We start from the raw sequence: 27,752 nt of genomic DNA on the forward strand, positions 1-27,752 counted from the left end.
AAGAGATGACAGAAGCTAGATTCTGCCTCCACTCCCTTTTCCTGAATACAATCTTCACAACTGTTTTGCTGAGGGGGATAGGGTGGGTGATATGGAATAGGAAAGCTTTTTTACAGTTTCCTAAATAAGTTGTCAAACTGGGGAAAGAATTGAATGCTGACTTTGGAATGTTCTTTGAAACAGGTAAGAGTAGCATAAAATAGAACCAATAGTTTTAAAGGTATCTAGGGCAGAAGAAATTAGGCTCCTGCAGTTTGGTGAAACACAAAGATGAGGCCCTAGGTCCTCTAATAGATTGTACATCTGATGCCCCAGCTGGCTAAATTGTCTGAAATAAATAATGCTGCTATGGAAGCCTCTGTTATATCAAGGGCAAGTAGTTATTACTGTCCCCATTTTGTTTTACACTCCCTTTCTTGATCATCTATTTAAAGAGGATGAATCTTCGAGTACTGTTAATTAATACTGCTTTGATCTTGACCTCATATACTGATATGCTAAGACCAAATGAATATTAAGGATTACTGATATGGAGGCATGTTAATGAACTAACATCTCCTCCTCAAAAAAAGGAAACTATAAGCAGGCTGTTCCAATAAGCATTCATGAATGACAGGCCCATAGCTGAACTGGTCCTAGGTAAAATTAACCTCATTTACCCTGTTACTGTGTTAGGCAACATTCTAAGATTCTAAGTTACAGAAAAAGTGCTGATCTGAATTGGTAGAGAAAGTTTCCTCACCTGGGAGTTCCCTATATGAATAAACTCATAGGTCTAGGCAATCCTAAAACTGTAAGTTGCAGAGAAGGTGTTGATCTGAATTGGTGGAGGGAATCTCCTCACCTGAGACTTCCCTATATCAATGAAATAATAGGTCCAGTCACTATTCTTGTTCATAGGCAAAATATACTAGAGTAGTAGAATTAAATAAAAACTTGATAAATGGAAGCAAAGGCCCTTTTGTAGTCCCATTCATAGTGTGGATATGCAAGGAAATGATGGAGAACTGGAAGTGAGAGAAATATAGAACTGTTAGTCAGCCAACAAGCCTTATTAAGCATCTACTATATGTCAAACACTGTATTAAGTGCTGGGGATACAAAGAAAGACAAAGACAAAAACCAAACCAACCAGTCCCTCTTTTAAAGGAGCTCACAGTCTAATGGGAGAGATAATATGCAAACTATACATACATACATACATGGAAAAAAAAAACCCAAGATATATACAGGATAAATTGAAGATAATCAATAAAGGGAAAGCACTAGCATTAGCTGGACCAGGAAAAGTCTCTTTTAGGAAGGATCTAAGATGAGACTTGAAAAAAACTAGGGAAGAAGGAGGAAGAAGGGGATGTAGAGCATTCCAAGCATAAGGGATAGCTGGTAAAAAAAGGTAGAGGAGATGGAGCACTGAATTCAAAGAATAATGAAAAGGTCAATGTCTTTGGATTGTAGAGCATGTTGAAGGGAATGACAAGAAGACTGGAAAAGTAGGTAGGGGCCTGGTTTTGAAAAGCTTTAAATGCCAAAGACAACTTTTAGCTGATCTTGGAGGTTAACAGGGAGCCACTAGAATTTAAAGGGGACTGACATAGTCAGACCTGTATCTCAGTGGAGGAATGAAGAACAGAGTAGAGTCAGGCACTGTGCTAACCACTAGGGATGAAAACAAAAACAACAGTCGCTGATCACAAGGTCACAACCAAATAGGGGAGACAACATGCAAACAAAATACATACACACACACACACACACACACACACACACACACACACACACACACACACACACACACTTTAGTCACAGAGAAAAGGAATTATTATTAAGGGCACTGAGAAAGGCTTCTTAAAGAAGGGAGAACTTTGGTTGGGACTTTAAGTCAGGAAAGCCAAGGGGTGGAGATGACGAGGGGCAGAATTCCAGGAATGCAATTCTCTAATTTTAATTTTTCCTTCTACCCCTTCACTGTGCCTTGGGCAACCAATTAAGAGAAACAGGTTATAGTCTTAGTCCCATTATTCCAGAGGCAATGACTGAATGAAAAAACTCTTTCCAAATATGGGACTTACTTCTATATTGTTAAGTTTAACTATGCAGGATCTATGTGCCTAGTTTTGTACCTCTTTCTTATCTCTGACCTGGTGGTAAGGACAGGCTGTATGTCCAATTGTTTCCAGTTGTATATGGTTCTTCCGAGTTGTCTTGGGGCATAATTAGCCTACTGAGGGGCAGATTGTGGGTGGTCAAGGTTTGGAAATAGTTTTAATTTGCCTAATAGGCTGTCTATAGCCTAGTCATGATCCCCTCCTCCTGCCCTTCTGTAGAATCTTCCACATACAGAATCTTCCCAACTAGAAACTGTCAGTTCCTTTCTGCCTGTGAATTCAGAGGTTACAAACCAATCTGATTCACTGGAGCAGAATTCCATCCTTTGAGTTGTTCAGGCCCCAGTAGTCCTTAAAAAAGCTTGATGTAAAGATATGGAAAGTTGTAGGAGCAGGCTCTCTCTTCTTATGCCATGAGTGGTATAGTAGATAGAATTTGGGCCTGGAGTCAGGAAGCACTGAGTTTAAATCCTGTCTTAGACAACCCCAAGTAAGTCACTTAAATACTCCTTGCTTATTTCCTCAACTGTAAAATGGGGATAACAGCATGCCTCCTAAGGTTATTATAAGGATCAAAAGATCTAGTTGTAAAGCACTTAACACAGTGTCTGTCACACAGTATGTACTTAATAAATGTCTGTTCCCTGACTGCTCCAAGATTACCTGGCAAAATACTCATTTTTATCCCATTCTTCTTACCTTCATGTGATGACCACCACCCTCCTATCTCCCCTACTAGTGAATTCCCTAGTATCCTTTTCTTATCATCCCCCTGGTGCTTTATTTAAGCTCTGCCATGTCAAATAAAAAGCCTATTCCTTAAAGAAAAAAAAAGTGAATCCTCCTCAATAAAGATGGCTATGAGAAGAAAAAAAGGGATAAAAGATAGTTTGGTTAAGTATCCCACATACCTAGATTCGTATTTTTATAAATTCTAAGTAGTAAGCATTGTTTGAATATTAAAAAATAAAATCAAATTTTAAACTATCTGTATCATTACATTTATAGCTCAAATTTTTGTCTTCACTGATAAGCAGTACAGGAAATTTGCTGTTGCAAAGGATAAATCAATTTCATAAACATACTTGCAATTTTTATAACTAAGTTTTCTCTAATGATTTATAGTCTTTCACAACATTCCAGGACACTCTCCCCACCCCTTTTAGGTCTTCTACATCTCAAGTACTTTTGAGAATTTGAGAAATCTTAGCCAAAGGAACAAAAATAGGCTTGGTCTCAAAGGCAGTACCTTTTTTTCCATAAGCTTTATCTGATGAATATTCAAGCAATTCCTGGACTATATTAGATTCTTTATTCCAGAGATGAAGAGGAGCCTGTTTCTTCTCTGCAATTAGAATAAGAATTATATTAGCAGATATCTTCACGTTAAACTATTAAGGACACAGTCAATATTATGTTTAAAATACGTTTCATTGACATTTTTTCCTTTTGTGGAAAAATATCCCCTCCCTCCACAATGGAACTCTCTCTTGTAACAAACATAGTTAAGTGAAAATACCCAAGATGGTGACCCAATCGACACAATGTACACAAGATTCTGTCCTAGGAGTCGCTCCCTCTCCCCACTGCTGTAAGGAGTGAGCTCTATATCACTATCTGTTGCTTTTTAGTTACCCAAAGTTTGGCTTCCCTTTTGTGACTGCTTTATTTACACTGTTGTATTGACTGTATGTGTTCTTCTCTTGGTTCTGTTTCTTTTTCACTCAATCATTTCATAAAAATCTTCCCATATTCCTCCAAATTCTTCATCTGAATGGCTGGCATTTCAAAATGAATAAAACACTGGACTTGGGAATCAGGAAGATCTATGGTCAAATTCCACATCAGATACTTACTAGTTATGTAACCTTAGGCAAATCACTTAAGCTCTGTGAATTTGTTTTTTCATCTAAAAAATGGGGATAATAGGCTTGTTGTGAGATCAAATAAATATGTAAAGCACTTCTGAAATATTAAAATGCTTTGTAAACATGAAACATTATCTTCCATTTTTTCTCACTGCATTACATTCACATAGCAAATCTTTTTTAGCCATTTCCTCAATTAGTGAGTATCCAGTTCATTTCATCTTTTTACTTATTTCAAAACACAGATGATGCTGTTTCTTCCAGTCACAGACAAGAATAGTGCAGAAAATTAAAGCGGAATCAGGAGATAATTTCATGATGACTACAACAGTATAAAGGGAAACAACACTAGAGGAGCTCAGAATTTTGCTAAATGCAGTAATTCCAGATGACAGTCCAGTGAAAAGCACTTTAAGAAGTGCAGAATAAGGCACTGAACTCCAGGTATGGACCATGTAAGGATTTGTTGTAACTGTACTTGTTTGTTGCAAGGGATGGTTCTATGGGTGGTGGGATTTTGTCAATGAGAAGTAACAATAATGAAAAAAAGAAGCAACACCTTTAATAAATGTGAGAAAAAAAAAAGAATACCATTTATAGCTAATATAAGAGGCAATTATTTGAAATTCATTCTTGGAAAAGACATAAAGTGAGTCTATATATTTGCTGTGAAAAGAAATAGAATAAAGTTCAAATCCTAATATACATCCTCAAAATAGTGAGAAGAGATTAGAGAAGATATATTAGAGAGAGTTAGAAGAGATATATTCCTCAAAAAGGATATACTTGCAGAATTTAGGGTCAAAGCTTAAAAAAACAAACAAGTTTTCACAAACTGTTAATAATCATAGGGGAAAATGAGCCAAATCACTAATACATGAAATCTAAATCAAAACAACCCTGAGGTTTGCTATTGCATCTAGCAAGTTGATAAAGATGGAATAAGTCAAAATTGGTAGAGTTATGGATGGTGGAGATCTAAATTGGCCCATACATTCTGAAAAGCAATATGGAATTTCAAAAATAAAGTTTCTAAAATATTTCCCCTAGAATATCCATATCCAGAGATGGTATGCCTATAGCCCACAGAAGTCATGACAAAAAAGAAAATCTCTGTATATACCAACATATATTTATAGCAGCACTTTTTACAGTAGACAAGAATTGAAAACAAAGTAGATGCCCACTGACTGGGGAATGGTTAAATAAACTGCAGTACAAAAATGTAAACAACTATCACTGTGCTATAGGAAAAACTGAGTATGATGAATACAGAGAAGCATGGAAAGACTTTGACGCCAAGTGAAGTAAGCAAAACCAGGAAAACACAACAATGTACGTGAATAGAAGAACCACCGTAAAACAATCCAAACTAAATGTGAAGTAACGAAAAAAAAACGACTCCACAGAAGACATGAGAATCTCTCCTTACTCCTTTGCAGAGGTTCTGATCCAATGGTAAGTTTACATATACTGTATATACTTTATAACCTAAGTTTTTTTTTTAATTGGTTCTCTGGGAGGAGGAAGGAAAGGGGACAAAGAGGAATAAAATGTGGATAATGTAAAGTCTATTTTTAAAATAAATAGCATTTTACTAATGATATTACAGTATGACCAAATCTCATCAAGGATACTTAAATGTAAGATAAGCTATAAAATGTAGTTAACTGCAATGTTATCTTAAATTATGGGTAGTAATCTGAGGTATCAAACATATGGCCCACAACACTCCTAAGTGTGGCCTGAACCGGATTAAAATGTGGTGTATGTGTGTCTACACACAGACACAGACACATACACACACACATACAGTTTTTTAAGTTAATATGCACCCAAAGGGATCCTTATGTACAAGTTTAGTGGCCTGTTTCTACTTACTTTTGACACCATTAATCTACATGAAATTTAAAAGAATGTCAAAGAATAATAAGAATCTGTCAATAAATTTTCAAAACTTTCAAGGAGAGAGAGTGTCCTCTCCAGCTAACATGAAGATTTGTTTGCTTAGCAAAGACATCTCAATATAGAGATGAGATCATTAAAATTTGATGACAGTTAACAATAAGAACGTCTAAAGCCTTGAGCTGTGATTCTATGTTTACCAAGCAACCATCTGATAGTGACTTCCCAATTAGACTCGGAAGAGAATTAACTTATCATTTGACAGGATTAATTTGATCATCTCAGCAGTTATATTTTCAGAGTACAAATTAATAATATGGCCCCAACGTGCCATATTATCAGTTGGATTAGTATGAATCAATTTTTCAATTTTTCAGATTCTGATCATCTATACCTTGTACTTGAGGTGATCTCTCCAAAGGTATTGGCCCTTCTGGAGTATTAAACAGCATTTTTTTCTTTATCAACTTTTAATTCTAACCTGAGATAACCTAGATAGCTAAACCTGTCATGGTTGCCCATCCAATGTACTGTACCAGTAGTGAAGCATGGGTGATAAGTGGTATGCTGGAAATGACAATGAACTGGGAATTTGCTGTGTTATTATTAACTATACATATTATTTTGTACAACTCACTTCTCTCTGAGCCTCAGTTTCTTCTTGAATAAAATAAGGAATTCTCTAAATACTTCATCATCTCCCCACTTCTTATCTCATGTCAAGTGTTATTGGATAAATTATGCTAGAAAGCCAAAAATCATTCCAAAACAGAAGTTTTAGTTTTCAAATAACATCAGAATGCTAGAAATAAAAAACAAAGCAGAACAAGAAATACTAGCCATGACCCATCAGTCACATAAGAAACTATTCTTTCAAACTGCCCACCTCCTAATCATCCCTCATCTCACCCAGAAACAAATACGGAGCAATATTTCCAGGATGCTGGCCATTCACAGCTTGAGACTGATTGCTCTCCTTGCAAACAGTGTTTTCCTTAGGGATGATCTTGTGGTCACTTTGGCAGTCCTTTCTCTGGTGTTTTTGGTGCTTGTTCTCTTCTACATCCTGTTCTGAATTTTGCTTTCTTTTCTTTTTTTTCTTTTTCCTTGGGGACTCTGTAATGGACTCTGGCTCATCCTTGTCACAAATAGAGTAGCTGCTGTAGAATTATGGGAAGTAGTTAAATCTCTTACTCAAAACAAAGAATGAAAAGAAACTCATTTTAAAGAAACCTCATTTCAAATAAAAAAGCTGAAATGCACTTTTCTTCCATCTACCTATAATTTGGCAAGAGGTAGTCCCCACAAACTATCACCCAAATTCTTGTGGTCTAGTAGGGACCTCTAGGAAGGACTAAAAAAAAAAAAAATCAAATATGGGACCTAAATAAACTCAAACTATTTAATTTAACACACATAGTTAAAATAATAAATGTATGGAAGGTTGCCATCAATTATACTATCACTTAAAGGTTTAGATCTACCAAACTGAGACACCAGGAAAACAATGTATAGTATCTAATTGACCCAACCACAGCTTAAAGCTGTGTCTGGTATGTTCTGCTCCTCCTTCCCATAAAGACTGTGGTCAAACAGTACCATACCTAGAATGTAAGTTTAAATCTCAAAAAGGTGTATTGATATCTGATGTCCTTTTATCCCTATCCTCACCTGTCCAAAGATGATTTCTGATAGTGACAATGTTCCTCATTACATTCCTCCGTTCTCTTTCTTTTTTTCTCCTTTTTCTTCTTGCTAAGGTAGTGGGCATTAGTCACATCTGTGATATGACTGCCATTCATCTCTTGGTTTTTGCTCTCTTCCTCCAGCCCATCAACAGTTACCTTTAACCCATACTTCCTTCCTATCCCTCTATTCCCTGTTGGTGTCTGTATTTGTTCCTCCTGCATAAGAGATGCAGCAACTTCTGTCCAGGATCCATGTCCTTCCTCTGAATGCTTCCTCTTCTTCTTTTTCTTTACATGGGAAAGTTCTGCTGCCTCTTCATTTCCCTGTGAGATTTCTTCTTCTGGATTTTGGTATGGCCTGTTTTCTTCTATATGCTTTTTCCTTCTCTTTTTGGAGAAGCTTTGAGGGGCACTGCTGGCCCCGTGCTGCTGGTGGGAAGGGGACTTGATGTCCCCATTTACCTGAGGCAGGGGATTGGAGGCAAAGGAGCAGCTATGTGGTTCAGTCATCCCTGAAGGCCTGAAGCTGGAGGGGAGTGGTGAAGTTTTGACTGAGTAGGAGTTGAAGGCAGACTTCAAAGAATTTGATGATTTGGGAGGTGAAACAGCCCTAAAAACAGAAAGGCAGGCATATGAAAAATTAGCTCCAAAAGACCCAAGTTGAGATCATCCTTCCTAAAATTCAATCTCAAACAACTTAGTCATGAATCTTAAACACTGTTTCCCCTTAAGTATCTTAATGCAATTGCTTTGAGATGTAGGGATAATTTAAGGTAACATGTCAATGTAGCGGCTGAAATATGTTTTTACAAAATAAAATTTAATTTCAACTATTATTTTATTTTACTTACATAGTGTACTGCCTTCAAATAGTTAAAGTACTTTTGAAAACTGTGAAATGTTTTTCAACTTAAATGCTATCAGAATTTGAAAATGAATAGGGACCTCCCCAATCAGAAAATCTTGGAAATAGTTGAAAGCCTAAAACTGTGAACATTGGGTTCCATTTACCAGCCTCAAAACTATCAGGTTGTACACAAATGAAATAAAGGAACTATATGAGAAAATCAACTAAAAGGTCCACATATCTCCTGTTGTCTTTCTTAAACTGGGAACAAGAAGTCTAAATAACAGATTTATGTAGGTTAGGCAGAATTACTAAAAGAAACCCAATTCAAAACGATATCACAGAAATTTCTGATTATATTTCTAGAGAATTTTCTTTTTGTGGAAAACAGAACTGGGAAGAAAAAAATAGAAAGTAAATGCCTACTCAACATTCCAAACCTCTGTCCTGAAGCTAAAAGCTCAGTCTCAATATTAGTGTTACTATGCACTTCAAGCACTGGAACTAAGACAGAGACAGAGGAAAAGGAACCAACAATGTTGAACAGAAAAGTTTGTTGAATTAGGTATTCTAATCTTATCCTTTCTTTCTCTCTAAGTCAAAAAGGTCAAATGTTTAGAAGTCTCTATCTTCAGGGACTTTTCCTTTAATTTTTTTTATGGATCCTTTCATATTACAATTCTGGTTTCTTTTTTCTTTCCTTAATGTATATAAATCCTACATCCTACACTTTTTAAAAAAAGCTAAAGAAACAGAAACTACCAAAGGGCAAAATAATTTCAGAATTCAAAGCTTCAGATGCCAAAAGATAACTAGAAAAAGCAAACTGCTTAGAGCTCATACTCCTAGGAGATTTTTTGATTTGTGCTCTGACATCCACAAATCAATGTACCTTTCCAATTAGTAGTGAGGGACAGCACCAATTTCAATATTTTTCTTGATATACTCTGGAACTATATTGTTTGGCTAGGAAGGGTGGAAACAGTTTTTGAAATGAGGGCCCTCATTCTTACTGCTATCTTTTGTCTTTACATCACCTTTATTTTGGATCTTCTCTTCCTTTTTCAAGGTGTGACAAGATTACTCGGGGAAGTCTTAATATATAGCTCATAGAACATATGTTTATGTCTACTATCATATATGCACATGGAACACAGTCTCAGAAAAATAAGAACGATGAAAACAAACTGTAGAAGCTCAGCTTTTCTTTTACCAAGGAAGGATCCTCTCTCAAACTTCTAATAGGTAAAAAGAAGAAACAATGAGGAACATGTATTACTGTCACTTTTACTATCCCTTGTTTGGTCATTAATTAGTTTCACTTCAATATCTAATAATACAATATCCTTCATAGGGATAAGTTTAGTTGCTTCTTTTAGCTCCAGATTAGAATAAATGAGCTTTGACTTGAGTTCTATATGTACAACTCACCTGATTTTACTGACAGGCCAAGAAGAGGCGAAGACAGGGTAGGTGATTTTCGTGGGGTAGGTGTGGTCAGCGAATGATGAATGGGGAGGTGAATGGAGGTCATTGCCGGTCGCCCTCCGTAGGGTGCTGGCCTGTAGTTATCGACATAAATAAAAACTTGGTGGTCTAAAAAAGGTTTCCGTGAGTGAAGAGGGAAAAATAAAATAAAAATGAGGGGAAAGAAGAGCCCAGAAAAAGAGAGAAGGTTGGGATGGGCAAGAAGAGAAAACAAAAAACAAACAGAGAAGGTAAGGGGTGGGGAATGATAGAAGAAGAATCAGAAGTGTTTTTGGTTAGAAACAAAAAGGAAAAAAAGAAGGAAATTTCAACAGAAATCTCAACACAACAGTTACTATCTTCTTGCCACTTCCTCATGCTGATGATTCCCTGCCAAACTCCACCATACCCAGTCTTTCTGTGGATTTAGAGGCAAGGAGACCCAACTGAGCAAAAGACCCTAACCCATTTCTGATGTTCACCCTAAGTTTTAAGAATAAGGAATTGGGGTTTATCTTATGCATACATCTATTATCCAATAAGGGGACAATTAGCTAGAGCTATAAAAGACAACTCCCTTCCTATCTTCCTAGAATTCCCAAGGTGATTTTTACCTCCATTAACAATAAGTATCCATGAGCTAATGCAAGAGGGAAACCCAAGCCTTCCTTTAAACCTCTGATCCCTACTTTGCCAATCCTCTGCTACCATTATCATAACCCAAAAGGTTGCTAAGGAGACCTAAAATAAATTTCATTTTTCTGAGTTGAGGCCCAAACCCCTGTAAGTTTCTCTTCTCATACCTAGTCATTCTTCAATTCTAAGACAGGAAAGCAAATCAAACCTGCCTCTCTAGCCCCATGGATCACATGCAGGGAATGAGACCTCACATACCCACCTTCTTGGAAGAAAGGGCCAGTTTTTTGGCTGGTGGGGGGGACATGATGCTTGTAGGCTCAGTGGCAGTATTGGTCAGGACAGGGGACTTTAACTTCACCATCTTAGAATCCTCTCCACCAGGTGGCTCTTTGGTACGCTCACCAGCAGAATAGTCTGTTTCCTGAGAATTATAGAAACAGCCAACTCCATTCTTCAGGGTCTCGGGCCCCCTGGCTATCTCACTACTGGCAGAATACTCATGGCTGGAACTGATGGAATCCTTCCTCTTGGGATCTGAACATTCACCATTACCCTTTGGCCCATGGCCATTGACAGTCACTTCTGGCAGGAGCTTAGGTGAGGTAGCTAGCACAGCACTCTTGTTCTCCCACGAGCCTTGCCTGCGGCTCTCAAGTTTAGTGCTACTTAAGCTGCTGATGCCATTTAACCCCTGAGATACTTTTAGTGATGTAGAAAGGTGTTGCAAGGAGAGAGGCTTCTTGACTTTTTTCCCCAGTTTATCCAGTATGATGGGTCCATGAATGGGCTTTGCAGAAAGTTTTGGTGACAGGGACCCCAGGGGCAGCTTTAGTTGAACACTTCCATTCTGTGATTTAGGGCCTACCACAAAGCTATTCCTGGAAACTGGGACACCATTTTCTTCTGCTGTCTGCTGTTTTTTCACTGATATCAAGTCCAGTTTCTAAAGGAAGTCCAAGAAGAAAGCACAGTTTAAGGACTTTGAGGTAAACATAAGGACAGGTAAGCAAGGCACTATATAAGAAAGACAAAACTAACTCTCACAACTACAAAAAGAAATTTTGCTTACTGTAGAAAAGCCTATGGAAGAAACATTTCCATACACAGCCAAATGTAGTCAAGATGATTCCTTTTCATTTGACTATCTTTGTACCCCTTAGGGAGATAAGCTAATACATTTTTCAAACTAACAGACAGATCTTCTCTAGAGTGGGGCTTCTAAAACTTTTTCCACTGGAAACCCCTTTTCATTTTGGCAGCACTTGTTGGCACTGGATGGGTATGATAGCATGTACAATGCAAAGTACACATGCAGTGTACTCAGAACCAAGGCTGAAGTTGCTCGATGCAATATTGTCAAGGGCTGCCAGAAACACCTCCAATTCATTTTTCATTTGATTTTTAATTAATTTTTGGCCACTGTGGATTCAGAAACCTTTACTGTTAGCAAATTTTTCTTGACCCACAATTTAAGAAGAGCTGCAGAGAAAGAAGAAATAAAGCCTACTGTGCAGTTTTTAATTAAGTCAGCTTATTCAACATTCACCTTTTATGATTCATCCCATCCCCTTCCCTTACTCAATTAATTTTGCTATCCTATAAAAGAACAAAGTAAAATCAGGCAAAGTGCTTGAAAGTTATTCCACTCTCTGCTAAGCTCCCAGGAGCACAGAAATGGCCAGGTCAGAACTATTTGTACTAGACTTATTTTCCCTCAAATGACAGTTAACTGCATAAGCACTGATACAGATTACCCTTGTTCCCTGCAAGGAAGTGTTTTGATGCTCTATAAATAACTTACCTTTCCAATTAGTGGTGAAGGGACAACACCATTACTAATATTTTTCTTGATGTGTTCAGGAACTATGTTATTTGCTCGGCTAGGAAGCGCAGAGACGGTTTTTGCAGTGGGGCCCTCAGAACTTTTCTTAGAGCCTGGAATTCTGGGAAAAGAAGGAAGTTAGTAAGAAAGTTGAAAAGACAGTAAACAAAATAGGTGACAACTAAGTAAATACTAAATAAAAGGATGGTGGCAAGAAAAAGAGCCAGAACAGAGGGCTTTAAGGTTGTTAAATGCCTCAGCTAGAGAGAATCCCTAGATAAATCTTACCTTGTCCTATAAACCAATGTGACTTTGTACAGTCTCAGATATATAAGTCTAACTGAACACTAAGCATACCAAACCATAAAGACCCTTTTTCAAGTAATAACTTTTTGATTGGTTGAGTTCCAAGACAGTTAGTATAATTCCAAAATGCCTCGTTTTAACTCAGGAGCAACTGACTAATTGCTGATCCTGTGTTCTAGGAATATGGTAACAGGATATGGGGAAGGAAACCTACATGATAGCTACCTCTGTTGCATCCTAAACTTAAATGCAAAGGATTTCAATTCACTGCCATTTTGTGAGTTATATCCTTCTCTGACAAGGTACATACAGGCACCAAAAACCTTAAAGATAGGAAGTACAAAGGAAGCTACATTATTTCAGAATTCAAGGCCTTAAATGCCACAGAGCAAACACTCTTACATTCCCTAGCAATGTTTTTGAAAGGACACATTCTAACATAGCCTTACCTTAAAGAGATACTCCTAGAATATAGGGAAATTCTAAAGGTATATCCATTTGGGAATGGTCAAACTAAAAGTAACACCCCACTTAAATGGTACCCAGGAGGCTCTCCATATCTGGGATCCATGCTGGAACTTCTGAGGTCAGTTTGAATTGGCATGTTTTTGGAGATTACAAATGAAATTTTTTGTTAAAATATCTGCCCTCCCCTGGGGAATTTCCAATGAAAGGACCTAGACAGACCTAAAGGAAAGCTCCAAAGGGAAACATCAAGACTTACCTGAGATAGAACAGAACATAGGCCTGCTGGTTCAGAACCACTTTGATATTACTAGAATGGACCAAAGAATCATTCATCTGGTACCATTGCCCATTGCTAGCCTAGAGTCACGAATAATAAAAAAGAAAAAGATCACTAAAGGTGTTAAGAATCCCTTTGCTGTTTTGAATAATAAAAACTACTACGTGCAATTTCTACTATCATCCTATATAATTAGGTGCTCAGAAAATATTAACAATTTAAGGAGCTCCAGGCCTCAAATAGTGACCCAAAAAGGTTTAACAGTAATTTCTAATTCTTTCATATCTCATCATTCCTCAGGTTCTTTGTTCCAAAAAGATGTGAAAAGCTGATCGCTATACCTTCTACCACAAACAAATACCTTCCCTTAGCTAAGATTCTTCTGAATATTTATCAGGCAAAGCCTTTTACAGCCCAAGCAATTAGAGCCCCTACCTTCCCAATTCTTTCTCACTATGTCTGATAATAGTGTAGATTCTACTAGATTTTTTTAAAAAGTTACTCATTTTGTCTATGTTCTAAGTGGGGATATGTATTTGCTAGAAAGAGTCCTTACTTCCCTTAAAACAAAGGTTATACATAAATTAAAGGAGGGATTATATAATCTCTAAAGCCTGGTGTCCTTGCACCAAAAGTCAACGCTTATTTATCAAGAATCTATTACGAACTACACCGGCTGTACCAAAAAACAGACAACTTACCTTCACGTAACAGTAATAATGTCCAGCATGGCAGCTATAGCCGGAATGGACAAGTACAGCATACAATCCATACATGACAGGGTCGCCGTTACTTTGTGACATATATGGGCGTATATTGAGAAATTCTGGATATCCCACATCCTGTTATAAAAGAAATTAGAAATTAGATTTCAAGTCAAGATAAAAGGTCACTTTATTTTTTATCTCTATCATGACAACTCAATAGTTGAAATCCAATTGGGCATGCACCAACTTATGGCAGAAGCTTAAAAGACTAAAATAATTCTTCCTTAGTTTAAGATGTGATTTTTTATGTAAAACCAGGGATATGCTAGGAATTTGTTTAATAACTGCTTCTCTGAAAAAAAAAAAGATACATGCAACACATTTTAATCTGCCTTTTTAAGGCAGATTCTCCATCACTCTCTTAAGTCTACACAATCAATAAAATAATAAATCAGGAAAAAAAAAAAGATGTGATTCTGTAGCTACATCAGATTTCAGTTTTATTTCTGGTCGTGATATAAAGCCACAGTTCTCATCACCTCTTTTCTGAAAAGGAAAATGGGAATAAGCTTTGTTTTTCTCTATTGTCCTATAGATATATTATGAAGATGACAATAGCTAATCTGAGCTATTTAAAACAAAATGGATTACTATTACCTTCTCCAGGAAATCCTACTTTTACAGAATGGATCAAGACTAAAGTCATATCACAAAAACTTTCTTTCTGTACAATGAGGTGAAAAATGGAGACTGCAAAAAAAACTGCAATTTATCCAAAGAAAATTATAGAAAAAGTATTATCTAATTAATGACTGGAAATAAAATATACCAACATTTTCCCTAAATTTTACTGAATTTCAAAACACAAAAATGAAAAGTAATTAAATAAAAATAAAATAAAAACATTTCAAAACTTCAGTCATTTTCATTTTAGAAACCAGGTACTTTATTGTTGTTGTTGGTCAGTCATGGCCAACTCTTCATGCTCCTTTTTGGGGTTTTCTTGGCCAAGATACTGGAGTGGTTGGCCATTTCCTTCTCTACCTCATTTTACAGATGAGGAACTGAGGCAAACAGGAATAAGTGACCTGCCTAAGGTCACATATAGCTAGTAAGTGTCTGAGGCTAGATTTGAACTTAGGAAGATGAGTCTTCCTGACTCAGGACCTAGCACTCTCCACTTAGAATTATATAAAAGTAATGTTAGTGCTTATTTGTCTAAAATCACATTATCTGTCATTAGTATCTGCTTTTCAAATGGACAGGCAGATGGTTGATACCTAGCAGAGCTTCCAAACCTCTAGTATTTACTGAATAATTCTTGATAGGAAACTCACCTTAGTGATTTTACCCCCACTGAAGTTTGCAAAGCGTTTCAGGGAGAGGGTTAAGACATTGGATGTCCTATGAATTGTGAAGCGCTTACTGGCTGGCACTTTTTTCTTGCATCTATAGGGAAAATAGATGAAAAATTCTATTAGTTTATACTCTAGAAAGAACTATTCTCTCATCTACGTGATTTGGGAGTGATGTATAAGTAGAAAGGATATAAAATGTTTCCCTAACAAGGGACAAAGACATCCCTTGCTTTTGGACAGTTTATTATCCATAAGGAACTGGAGGTTATTTATTAAATATAGTGCAAATCATGAGTTAAAATAAAATCCTTACCCACCACACTTAGAATATCATTAGATGCTGTTTATATATCCATTCCATTTATATGCATTTCCAGATACATAGCTCCTTTCCCCAGCCCCACTTAGCTCTTACAAAAAGAAGTTAAGCAAAATCAAACATCATCTGACCGCATATATGCAACATTCTGCATCCACAGTCCCTCCTTTGCTAATACAGAATTGAAGTGAGTTTGGCAAAAGTATGGGAAGAGAAGTAATATGTAACAAGGCAGGAAAGATGTGTTGGGGTCAGGCTATAAAGGGCTTTAAAACACAAAGAAGTATATATTTTTGGTTAGGGGCCACAGGGAGTCATTTAAGTCTGTTGTTCAGTCATTTTTCAGTCATGTCTAACTCTTTGTGACTCCATCTGAGGTTTTCTTAGCAAAGATACTGCAGTGATTTGCCATTTTACAGATGAGAAAACTGAGGCAAACAGGATTAACTGACTTGCTCAGGACCACACATATAGTTAAGTACTTGAGTCCAAATTTGAACTTGGGAAATGAGTGTTCCTGACTCCAGGCCAGGGACTCTATCCACTGTACCACCTATTCCATTTAAGTTTACTAAATAAGAAAATGACAAGATCTGGTGCATGCTTAAAGAAAATTACTAAAGCAGAAGATGGACTGAAGTGGAAAAAAGACTTAAGGTAAGGAAACCAATTATGATATCACTACAAGTGCATTGGCAAGAGATAATGAATACCTAAATTGGGGTGGTAGTTATATGACCAGAAATAGACAGTTGAATATAAGATGTGGCAGAGATAGAAAAAGTGAGATTTGGAAACTGATGGGGTATAAGGGATGAGTGAGGATGAAAAACAGAGGACAACTCCAAAGTTATGAATCTAGGACACTGAAGAATGATGGAGTAAGAAAGTTTGGAAAAGAGGTGAATGTGGTTGGATAAGCTTAGTTTTGGACATGTTAAGTTTGAGATGTAATATCCAGTTTGAAATGTCCAGTAAGCCACTGGTGATGCATTACTGAAGCAAAGAGGAGAGAATGGGGCTCAGTATATAAATCTGTGGGTCATCTGCACAGAGAGATAATTAAACCCATCGAAACAAATGAGGTCACCTAGAACACATCCACAATGGGAGGATGGTCAAGAAGACAAAGACTAAACTAGTAGAATCTCAAGGCTCTGGTTCTGCTCTGGCTCTGCCCATGGCCTCTCCCCCTCTTTTTTTTGCTCCCTTCTTCTCCCCGCTCCCCACTGTGGGGGTGACTTGAGTTTGTTTCAAGGCAGTAGGGAAGGAATCAGCAGACAGAGAGATGTGATAAGTGGGGAGGCAATCAGCTGGAGAAGACACGATGGGATAGAAACAAGGGCACACATAGATAGGATGGTCTTGGCAAGAAGACTAGAAAGAAGGAAAGACAGGTGATATTAAAGTAATTATAGATAAAGAGAAGGAAATGAGAACTTATGGACAAATAAAGGTTAGGTCTTTATTCAAGATGGTGAAGTGGGGGATGGGAAGAGCCTGGTTCAGTGAAGGAAGCTTACAGAGAAGTTTAGAAAGGGCATGAGCTAGGGAATCAATTACATAGGAATATAAAAATTGCCCTGTTGCAGTGAGGCCTCAGCTAATATAAATGAAGATGGCTAATATAAATATGTAGTATACTTAGTGTAGGTATATGATTTCTTCCAGCTTCAGACAGGAGCCTAGGAGTTAGGAGCAGAATAATATAGGGTTGGAGTCTGGCAAGGGGCAAAGTGCGCAAAGAATTTTGGTAGAGGATAATCTGGAGTCCAACTGGTTAACTAGAGAGCAGAGACGGGAAAGGGAAAGCAAAATGGTAGTAAGAGTAATGGCCTTAGAAAGTACTAAGGAGTAAAGGGCTCAGAGGGGTCTGGTTTGGAAAAAAATGGAATGACAAATTATGTTCAGACACAGGAAACAGTTTTTAATTATGAAAATTACCTACTAGACTAAGTTATGGAATGAAAAGATTGAGGATTTCATTCAGGGAATTTAAGGGAACATCAACATAAAAGTTGAAGTCTTTTCATATAAATGCAGGAGTTAAGAAAGAAAACAAGATAGTAAACCTGATATTGAACTCCTTGAGAAAAGAGGGATAATGAGCTGAAGGCTGGCATACCATAGTTACCATGACCTGTGTAGGGTTAGTCAGTCAACAAGCATTTATTAAACACTTACTAAGTATAAAAGGTGCTATGCTAAGCACCGTGCTCTCAAGGGACATATAATCTGATGAGGGAGACAATTACATAAACAACTAGGTATATACAACCTATATACAGAGCAGAAGAAGGTAACTTGAGATGGAAGTCACTTTTTTGGGGGGACATGATGTGGGGAGGGGGGATAGGAGAACAAAACAGGAATAGTGGCAGTGGGGAGAGACTAGAAGAGTTCTCCTGAAAAAAAAGGTGGGATTTGAGCGGACTTTTGAAAGAAACAACGTAAAATAAAAGGCAGAAGTGGCGGGGTATAGCACTCCAGAAACGGGAGATAGAAATGGAAGATAGTGTTGTTTGAGGAACTACAAGCAGGCCAGCATAAGTGGACCATAGAAGGTGCAGGGAAATAAGGTGTATATGACTCAAAAGTAGAAAGAGGCCCAGAACACAAACAGCTTTAAATACCAAACAATGGAATTTATATTTGATACTAGAGGTCTTAGGGGGCTAAAGGAGCTCCTTGAGAAAGGCTTAACCTTCCACTGAGTGTGAGTTCAGCCCAGAGATCAGGAAGCCAAAAATTAAGCCTAGAGGATAGGAACCTCTCTATTAATTGCCTACTTTTTTCCTCCACTTCTCTATCAGACATCATGCCCAGTTGCCCCAGTACCCTAAATCAAATGATTCTTCCCTCTCCTTCTACCTCCCCTAATAATCCAAAGCTGGTGAACTCCCACTCTCCTGCTTCCCTTATCCTTTGGATTGAAAGGTAAAATTCTTACCTCCCTTCCCCTACCCCCTCCTTTCCCTGCAGCCTGACATAATGAAGAGAGAGCAATTCTCGAAGCCAGCAAGCTCTGAGCAAGTCACTTAACTTCCCAGTCAGTTTGGCAGTTCTCTAAGACTACAAATTGGGAGACTGATTCAAAAGGTACGCAAACTTGGAGAAGATACTAAAGGTATAGAAAAAGTATCAGGCCTTTCTGATACTGAAAAAAGATAACCAAAAGGACACCAATTACTACTAGTCTATGTGACTACTTTCCTATCCATATAAAACCTGTGGAGTAATTATCTACATTCAACAAGAAGGAGGGAGAAAAGGATAGTAAATATGCTCCACAGAATAGGAAGTGATTTTGGTGAGGAAAAGACATCTTGGCAAGCAGAATTAAAAGACTACTACAGCAGCATCCAGGAGAGATGACAAACTAAAAATACCAGAAAAAGAACCAAAAGCTGATTTACTTAGCACACATGTAAGCATTCTCTCCACTCAAGACATCTGGTTTTACAAACAGCTCCAGGGCACGTACAATATTTGCAGCTTGCTGTAAAAGATAAGTGCAAGATAAGAGAGTAGAAGAAAGAGTAGCTTATATATATATAAGAAATACCAAAATTAAAACTTTTTAAAGTTTAAGTTAAACAAACATTCATGTTATGTTATATGAGAATCTGAGTTTTGAAATTCCAGTCTAACAAGGTCAAATGGTAAGCATCAGAAGAGATAGTAGATTTATAATGTTACCTCTTTTGTGAACTGAGGGAATTGTGGAAATACAGTGAATCACACTGACTCCATTTTGTGGCTCAATTCTGGATCTAGTTCAGTTCCCTTTCTATTCAATTATGGGTCTACCCCAATTTCTGTATTGTAAGAAAAGTTCATTTAATTATGAGAACTGTGAGAAAACCTTATTGTATTGTTTGAACCTAGCCCTGCATGGTTTCGAGATGTTTAACTAAGGACATGCTTAACCAAGGTTATGCTGACCAGAAACCCAGTGAGATCCAAAGACTAATGCAAGGAGTTTTCTCACATTTCAAGCAACCCCTATGTCTCATCAGAAAATTGGCCCTGTATTGGTCAATCAGTTACAACTTCTATCCTCCTTTCATTGAATTCTATCACTTGAGAAGGAGTGGGACACTCTTTTTCTGATTTCAGGGAATTGCACCCTATCTGCTTTTTCCCTCCCAACCCAGAAAGTTTTTAATCTTTCTTCCAATAAGAAATAAGATTAACTAATTTTTGTATCCTGTTGTTTTCTTTTAACTAATTTGTCCTATGATTGTTTTTAATACATAAAAAAATCTGTCTTCCTCTGTATCTGGGGTCTAGTGCCAACTTGAAGGCCTAGTCCCAATTTGCTATGCAATTTGCACGTATTGCTTAATAAATTGACACACTCAGAAGCTCAAACTTTTGTTTCCTCAGTCATTTCAGATTCCACCTGTCACAGAACTCTAATAATGATTTTACATATACACACACACACACATACACACACACACACACACACACTCTTGAGTCAGTTAACAGGATTGTCAAGAGTACTGTCAAGTATTTTACTTTTAAAACAAGTTTCAGGTTTGCTCTAAAATATAGATTATCCTATTGAAAACTAGATAACAGCTTCTCTACTACAAAAGTTGTAATAAAGCTAAGAATGTTCTTCTAAAAAGGAAAACTTACAATATCCCCCAAATATTTGTGAAAAGCTGTCAACAAATCTCCCCACCAAGCTATGTATTTCTCACTTCCCATCTAGCTCTTTTTTAAGTTAAAATTCCCACTTTCCCAACCCAGCCATGTAAGTGACAGTATTATAATTCTGTACCCTGATCTCCAGTGCAACATCCAAATAGGGGTCATAGGTATCAGAGACGCTCTTACATACTGAACACTTAACTGTAATAAAATAGAGAGCAATTAGTCAAGCAGTAGTGCAGTTAATTGAAACTGATGAAGATTTTTTTCTCATTTTTCTCAAGGCTTACTATGCTTTAAGCTTTTTTCTCTTTCAAAACTCTATAATGATATTAATAAGAGATTATGATAAAACTAGCTTTGCAAGTGTCATTTCATTTGGCAAGAAGATCTCATTTGGAACTTATATCATTCAAGGACAAAAAGAATCAACCAAAAGCAGTCCAGAGCAACTGAGTGCCTCAGTTGAGTAATGTAATCTTTTTCTTCAATATCCAATAGCTTTCTCTACTGTTGATAAAACAAGACATCTTGGAGGTCTGCAGCCTTCCAGCTAAAGTTTATTTATGCTGTTTTAAGAAATAATAAGAAACAGCAGGGATGTTCTGGAGACCTTTGGTTACTACTACAACCTCCAGCAAAGAAAGACAGAAATAAAGTCTCTACTCACCACGAGATCTGAGGTAACCTCCAAAAATCTGATGGACCAAAGTAGTTGCCTGTGTCTGGCGATCCAATCTGCAAAACAGACATCACAATAGCATATGACATGACCCACTAATTGAAGACTTCAAGATCAGTATATAACTGGGTAACACCTAACTCCTACAAAACACCTAGAAGTTGCATTGTGGGTAGACTATCTTAAGTTCCTTAAAATGTTCTCATGACAAGAGGGAGAGTGTATGACAAACCAACTCACTTTACTCCACTAGGACAAAACACCCTAACCCCCAAGACATTGCCTTCCATGCAGGAGTGAACAATATTTATTTGTTTCCACTGATACCAACATTTTCCCACACTTAAATGAGTCATTGCTCAGATTACCTTGATAAATAGCAATTAGATTTTGTTGACACAAATATTTAAGGTATTTAGGGGCTTTTTTTTTTTTTTTTGGTACAGAGAACTCCCATTGAGGAAAACTCTATCAATACAGATCAGTAACTACAGTGCAGCCTTAAAAAACAAGAATTGCCCACGGCACGGGGAAGTTAAAAAGATACGTGAAAGGTAGTGCTAGACTTCAGGTCTTTCTGACTCAAAGGCCAGCTCTCTACCCTTACTTACTGTCTCTTACATATGAACCCAGGAGCTTTCCAGCTTCTTTTTATTTGTTGTTTCCCCATTAGCTTGCAATCTCCTCGAGGGCAAAGACTGTCTTCATTAATATTTTCATATTTATTTACAATGCTTAGGACAGTGCCTGACACATACGAGACACTTAATAAATATCTTATCAGTTGACTGACTAATTAAACATAGGGTAAGATACATGAAAAGCCTTTTCTTAACTTACCCTCTCTAAACTCACCCTAGAAAAAAAGATGGCTAACTTGTTTATTAAAAATAGCTAAATAACCCAAGACTGCTTTTAAACAGGATTTTTTCTGCCTTGTACAAATGACCCATATGGCACAGAGTTCATAATTATTCATTTTAAATTGCCAAATCTATGAGTATTTAAAAAAGGAACAGGGTCAAAGAACAGAGTTTTATCATTTGAATGTCAGACTCTTAATCCTAATTTTCTGTGGATATGAAGTTCTTTCTCATAAGCTTCTTTATAGTTTCCCCCCTATAACAAGTCTAACAGGAATTCAAGAGTCTTATTACAAAATAGAATTAAAAGGGGCTCAAAACAATAAATCATTGCCAAGAGGCAAACAAGGTAGGAAAAATAATTGACAAACAAATCTAGATTTCAAAATAGCATCCTGTGTTAAAGTTTACTCTCTGAATCAGACTGCAGAGAAAAATTTCCTTCACCTTGGAAACTCCACAAGTAACATCCCTAATTTTTCAGCTCTACAAGGTGGATACTAAACCACTACTGCCCCAGCAGAGGCTAGAGATGTGTCTTTCTCTGGAGTATATTATAGATCCTTTGCATTCAGGCTTCAAACAGTCTGAGAAATATAAAATGACTGAAGTCTATATAGTGAGATAAAGGTATTGACTGCAAAAACACTTTCCTAAATAATACAAATTTATGTTCCCTTCAAAGTAATCAAGCAACAAGCATCTCTTGCTAAGTACCTACTACTCTATGCCAGACACTGTGTTGGGCTCTGAGTACACAAATATGATAAATAAAATTATCCCTATTCCCAAGGAGCTTATATTCTAATAGGGAAGACAGAGATATATTTGAGTATGAATAGAATATGAGTATGTACAGAATAAATATAAAAAGAATTAAATACAAATAAACCAAAAAGAAGTTAAATACAAGGTAGTTTCAGAGGGAAGGCACTAGCCATTGAGGGGATCAAGAAACATACTTTATGTAGGTAGTGGTGCCTAAGCTGTATCTGTAAGCGAAGGAAAAGAAGAACACCATGAGGCAGAAGAGAGGAAGGCACGTTATCTCAGGCAAGGCTACAGTTAGTACAAAGGCACAGAGTCAGGAGCTAGAGTGTCAGGAGTAGAAGATGAAGGGAAATATGATTGGATCACAGAGTACAAGAAGGGGAGTGAGGTATAACGAGCCTGGAAAGACTGGCTGGAACCAGGTTGTTAAGAGCTTTAAAAGCCAAACAGAGGAGCTTATATTTGATTCTGGAGGCAATAGAAAGCTACCAGAGTTTACTAAAGGGAAGTGACATAGTTAAATCTGTAAGGAAAATGACTGGCACTTTGGAAGATGAATCAGAGTGCAAAGAAACTTCAGGCAGGAAGACCAATCAGGAAGCTATTGCAACTATTGCAACAATCCAGGGCCTGAACAAAGGTAGCTGTGTGAGTAGAGAAGAAGTGACTGAATGAGAAATGGTGAAGATACAGAAAACACCTAGATTTTGCAACTGATATTTGAAGAGAGGAGTTGAGGATAACACCAAAGTTATGAATCCACAATACTGGAAGATGGTGGTGCTTTGGGAGAAAAGAGAAGTTTGGAAGAAAGATGGGTTTGGGGGGAAAATAATGAGTTCATTTTTAGACACGTTAAATTTAAGATTACCTCTGGGACATCCAGTTTAAAATGTCCAGTAGGCGATTGGTAATGCGGAACTGAAGCTCAGGGGAGAGACTGGAGCAATATGTATAGATCAAGAAGTTACTGGCATAAAGATGATAGCTAAACCTATGGAAGTTGATGAGGTCACCAAGAGAGTGTAGGAAAGAGTAACAGGCCTAGGATAATACTTGGAGAAACACACAGAGTTAGGAGGTATAGTATAGATGAGCAAAGTAGACTAAGGTAGATAGATGACAATAGCAACATAAAAAAACCCAGAGAGAAAAAATTATCCAAAAGGAGAATGTAGTCAACAGGACTGAATAACAGTACTGAATATCTGAATAAAAGCCATTATAATTAACAATTGAAGAGATCACTAATAACCTGGGAATAACAGTTTCAGTTGAGCAATATGGTTGAGGGTCAGAATGCAAAGGGCTGAGAGTGAAAGGAGAGAAAGTGGACACGTTGAAGCCTAGACAGCTTTTTCTAGGACTTCAGCTAAGAAAGACAGGACAAAAAGGGGATGGTAGGGTCTGGTGAAAAGTTCTTTTAAAAGAAGAGGAAGATTTGGGTATGTGAGAAGGCAATGTAGAAAGAACCAGTAGATAGAGAGAAACTAAGGATTAGAGAGGATGGGATGGCAAAAGTTACAATCTGCTGGTGAAGATGTGAAGGGAATGGGTTCCAAAGCATATATAAAGGAGCTGACCTTGGTAATGGGGTCACCATACTACTAAAAACTGGAGAAAAGAAGAGAATAGGAAAAGATGATGGCAAGGAGTTTTGAGTGGAAGAACAAGAGAAAAAAAGTCCATGTTGAATGGCTTCAGTTTTCTCAATAAAGTAAGAGGTTAGTTCCTCATGTGAGAAAGAATGGGAAGGGAGAAGAGTGGTTTAGAAAAGCTTTTTTGGAAAGTAAGGGAATCAATTAAAGAAGAAATATGAATACCTTGCTGCAATGAGAACACATCTGAAGTTGATCATGAATTTATAAATACCTAGTCAGCACAATTGTGTAACTTCTTCCAGTTCCATGCAGCAACATGTAAGTAGCAGCACAAGAGTTTAGTTGTGGATAGTCTAGAGCTAAGGTTTAGCAAGGGATAAGCAGCAACAGGATAAGGGAACAAGAAACTAGAAAGTAGAGAACAGTGTCGAGTTAAATTGGCTAACAAGTGACTAACTACAGGGTTAAGATTAGGGAGAGGGAAGTGGAGTCAAACCAAAAGTACTGGTCTAAGAAAGAACTGTGGAGTAGAGGAAAGCAATAGAGAACTAGATAGGAGTGAGGGAGCGGGGGAGAATAACATGTTTAAGAAGGGGGAGGCCTAGGGAGAGATAGAATGATGACATTATGGTTGGAGAGAGGAATGGAACATTTCTGGGTGATGGTGAAATCCAGCGTGTAATCATCTCTATTTGTGGCTGAGGTAGAGTGAAATCAGCTTCCAAATTCTCAACCAGAAAGTGAAGAAAGCAAGTACATACTTTGTGTAGCCATTTAAGCAGGCCTTTTGCATTGCATCAATAATGTATCGAAGAAATTCATGTGCATCTTCCTGGTTTCCAAAGCGGAAATGCCGAGCAATTTCTATAGAAGGAGAGTAAGAAAGAAAAAAAATCAGTCAGGTGGGTGAGAAGTTGAAATATTACCTTTCGAACAACTACTTTATCTCCTGTTTTCCTCAACATTACCTAATAATTCAAAGTACAAAGCCTCAATAAGGGGCTAATTCTTAATACTTCAGAGAAAAGCAGATACACCACAAAGCTGGACAGAAACTAATAACATTTAGTATACTGATTTACTTAATCTTCAGAAGAGTCAGTACAAAGTAAAAAAGCAATTTTTCTATAGCATTGCAATCTGTTCTAAAAACCAACCTATTCACTGCTTATGGCAGAGATAGAGGGTAACTCAGTATATAGCAACGATAAACGGCCATAGCTAATGATTGGAAGTGTGTTTACACCTATAGGCATGCTCCATGCCTTTATTCATGCTATCATCCCCATTAAAAGAGAAGGCAGCATGGTATAATAGAAAGAACCCTGGACTAGAGAGAAGTCAGGAAATCTAAGTTCTAGATATACCCCTGCTACTTAACTAGCTTTATGACCCTAAAAGAGTAATTTTACCCCTCAGGGTCTCAGTTTCTTCATCTGTAAAATAAAGAAACTAGACTAGATAATCTTTCAGGAACTTTCTGGTTCAAATATTATATGACTTATTAAGTCTCCCCCACCAAAGACTCTAAGCTCTAATAGCCTCTTCCATCTCGGCAACCTTTGTGATTTATTGCCTGTGTCACAAAATTTAGCACTTCATATATGGTCGTACATTGTTTTCTAACTGTTTGATATGAACAAGTCTTGTTTCCTCAACAAGAACATAAGTTTCCCATGGATAGTTCTTATTTCTTATATATCTTGCACATTCCCCACAGTACCCAGAATAGTTCTAGCCAATTAGATCTAAATAAATATTTGTTCATAAGACTCAATTCTTACTTTTCAGGTCTCGGATAAAGGAGACTGGCTTGATAGCATTGCCACTATTGGCAAAGGCCTGGATCATGTGATTCTGCATAACGCAGAGCATACAAAAACCTCCTTGGTGACCTGCAGATATGAAAGAGAAATGACTAGTGTCCACCAGAATCTACGATGGTCCTGATAAATGACAAAAGACTGACGTAGATAGCAACAGAAATCTCAAAGAGAACACTGAGAACTAAGACAACTGAAAGGTTAGAGTCAATGAACACTATGGAAAGAAGCCCATTTTGTGCTAAACAGACATTAGGGCTAATGAAAACCTTGGTTCAAGTCTTAACATGGTAGCATTTTTTTAAAAAAAAAGATTATCATTCTTATCAGGTCATTTTTCTTTTAGTTTAATGAGTTTCTAAAGTCATTTTTGAAATTAAGCTTAGAAATATATTTGTTCTCTGCTGGAAGTGATGTGAAAGAACAGGTACACTAATACACTGTTGGTAGAGTTGTGAACTGGTCCAACCACTGTGGAAAACAATTTGGAACTATGCCCAAAGGAATATAAAACTGCGCACACTGTTTGACCCAGCAATATCACTACTAATGCTGTATCCTGAAGAGAGTAAAGGAGAAAGGCCTATATGTACATAATTATTTATAGCAGCTCTTTTCTTGGTGGCAAAGAACTGCAAACTAAGGTGATACTCATCAACTGGAGAATGACTGAAAAAGTTGTATTATCTGATCGTGATGGAATACTATTGTTCTACAAGAAATGACTAGGGGGATGCTTTCAGAAAAACATGGCAAGCCTTATATGAACTCATGCAAACAAAGGAAGTAGAAGCAAGAAAACATTATACACAAGAACAGCAATATTTTAAGGGTGATCAACTGTAAACAACTTAGCTACTCTGATCAATACAATGATTTAAGACAATTCCAAAAAACTCATGATGAAAAATGCTATCTACCTCCAGAGAGTGAACTAATAAACTCAAGAGTGCAGACCGAAGCGTACTATTTTTTATCTTCATTTTTCTTGCCTTTTTTTGGCAATATGGTGAATATAGAAATATGTTTTGTATGACAATATGTATAATGGGTACCATATTACTTGCCTTCTCGATGGGTGGGGGAAGGGCTAGAGGGAAAGAATTTCGAACTCAAAATAAAAAAAACTGTTAAAAAATATTAGCTGATAAAAAATATTTATTCTCTTAATTGCACTTTACTTGATTGATAGGTTAGAATAGATACGGATATAGTGATTACTATTCACACTGAGAGAAGTTCATGGAGTATCTGGCCTGATACTTTAAGTAAACTCCTTATTACTATGAGCAGTTACAGGTATACCAAGATCTTAAAGCTGTAAATACAACAAAGCATTCTATTATCCTTTCAATGAACTGTGGACATAAGACATAGAATATAAGCTCTGCAACAAAGATTTCAAAGTTGGCCCTCAACACTTTTAACCCTCTTAGACCAGTTTCTCAAAATCCTATAAAACCAAACCAAAATTAAAGAAGTTAACTTAAACAAAACAAAAACACAACTCTTTTTCTCAATTACTGAACTCCAGGTGAAAAAAAGGTCAATTTATCATAAAACATTATATA

The 27,752-nt window shown here is 37.1% G+C and overlaps 1 protein-coding gene across 5 annotated transcripts in view; it reads right to left on the bottom strand.

Annotated features, from left to right (window-relative positions):
• USP36 (ubiquitin specific peptidase 36) overlaps positions 1–27,752 on the bottom strand; it is a 38,990-nt gene that overhangs the window by 5,868 nt on the left and 5,370 nt on the right. For 2 of the 5 annotated variants that reach the window (XM_072645180.1, XM_072645181.1), the window contains exons 5-18: positions 26,143–26,253; positions 25,120–25,222; positions 21,112–21,179; positions 20,572–20,642; positions 19,196–19,278; positions 15,440–15,551; positions 14,097–14,237; positions 13,375–13,475; positions 12,324–12,465; positions 10,782–11,465; positions 9,848–9,978; positions 7,553–8,179; positions 6,791–7,041; positions 3,358–3,453 (exon numbers count right to left, since the gene is read on the bottom strand). In XM_072645180.1, the coding sequence (XP_072501281.1) occupies positions 3,358–3,453; positions 6,791–7,041; positions 7,553–8,179; positions 9,848–9,978; positions 10,782–11,465; positions 12,324–12,465; positions 13,375–13,475; positions 14,097–14,237; positions 15,440–15,551; positions 19,196–19,278; positions 20,572–20,642; positions 21,112–21,179; positions 25,120–25,222; positions 26,143–26,253 (2,721 nt within the window). Of the gene's footprint in view, positions 1–742; positions 856–3,357; positions 3,454–6,552; positions 6,625–6,790; positions 7,042–7,552; positions 8,180–9,847; positions 9,979–10,781; positions 11,466–12,323; positions 12,466–13,374; positions 13,476–14,096; positions 14,238–15,439; positions 15,552–19,195; positions 19,279–20,571; positions 20,643–21,111; positions 21,180–25,119; positions 25,223–26,142; positions 26,254–27,752 lie in introns of those variants that run through there. The other 3 variants (XM_072645183.1, XM_072645182.1, XM_072645184.1) reach the window with 3 other exon arrangements.

Source organism: Notamacropus eugenii, chromosome 2 (genome assembly GCF_028372415.1).
Source record: "Notamacropus eugenii isolate mMacEug1 chromosome 2, mMacEug1.pri_v2, whole genome shotgun sequence".
Taxonomy (NCBI): domain Eukaryota; kingdom Metazoa; phylum Chordata; class Mammalia; order Diprotodontia; family Macropodidae; genus Notamacropus; species Notamacropus eugenii.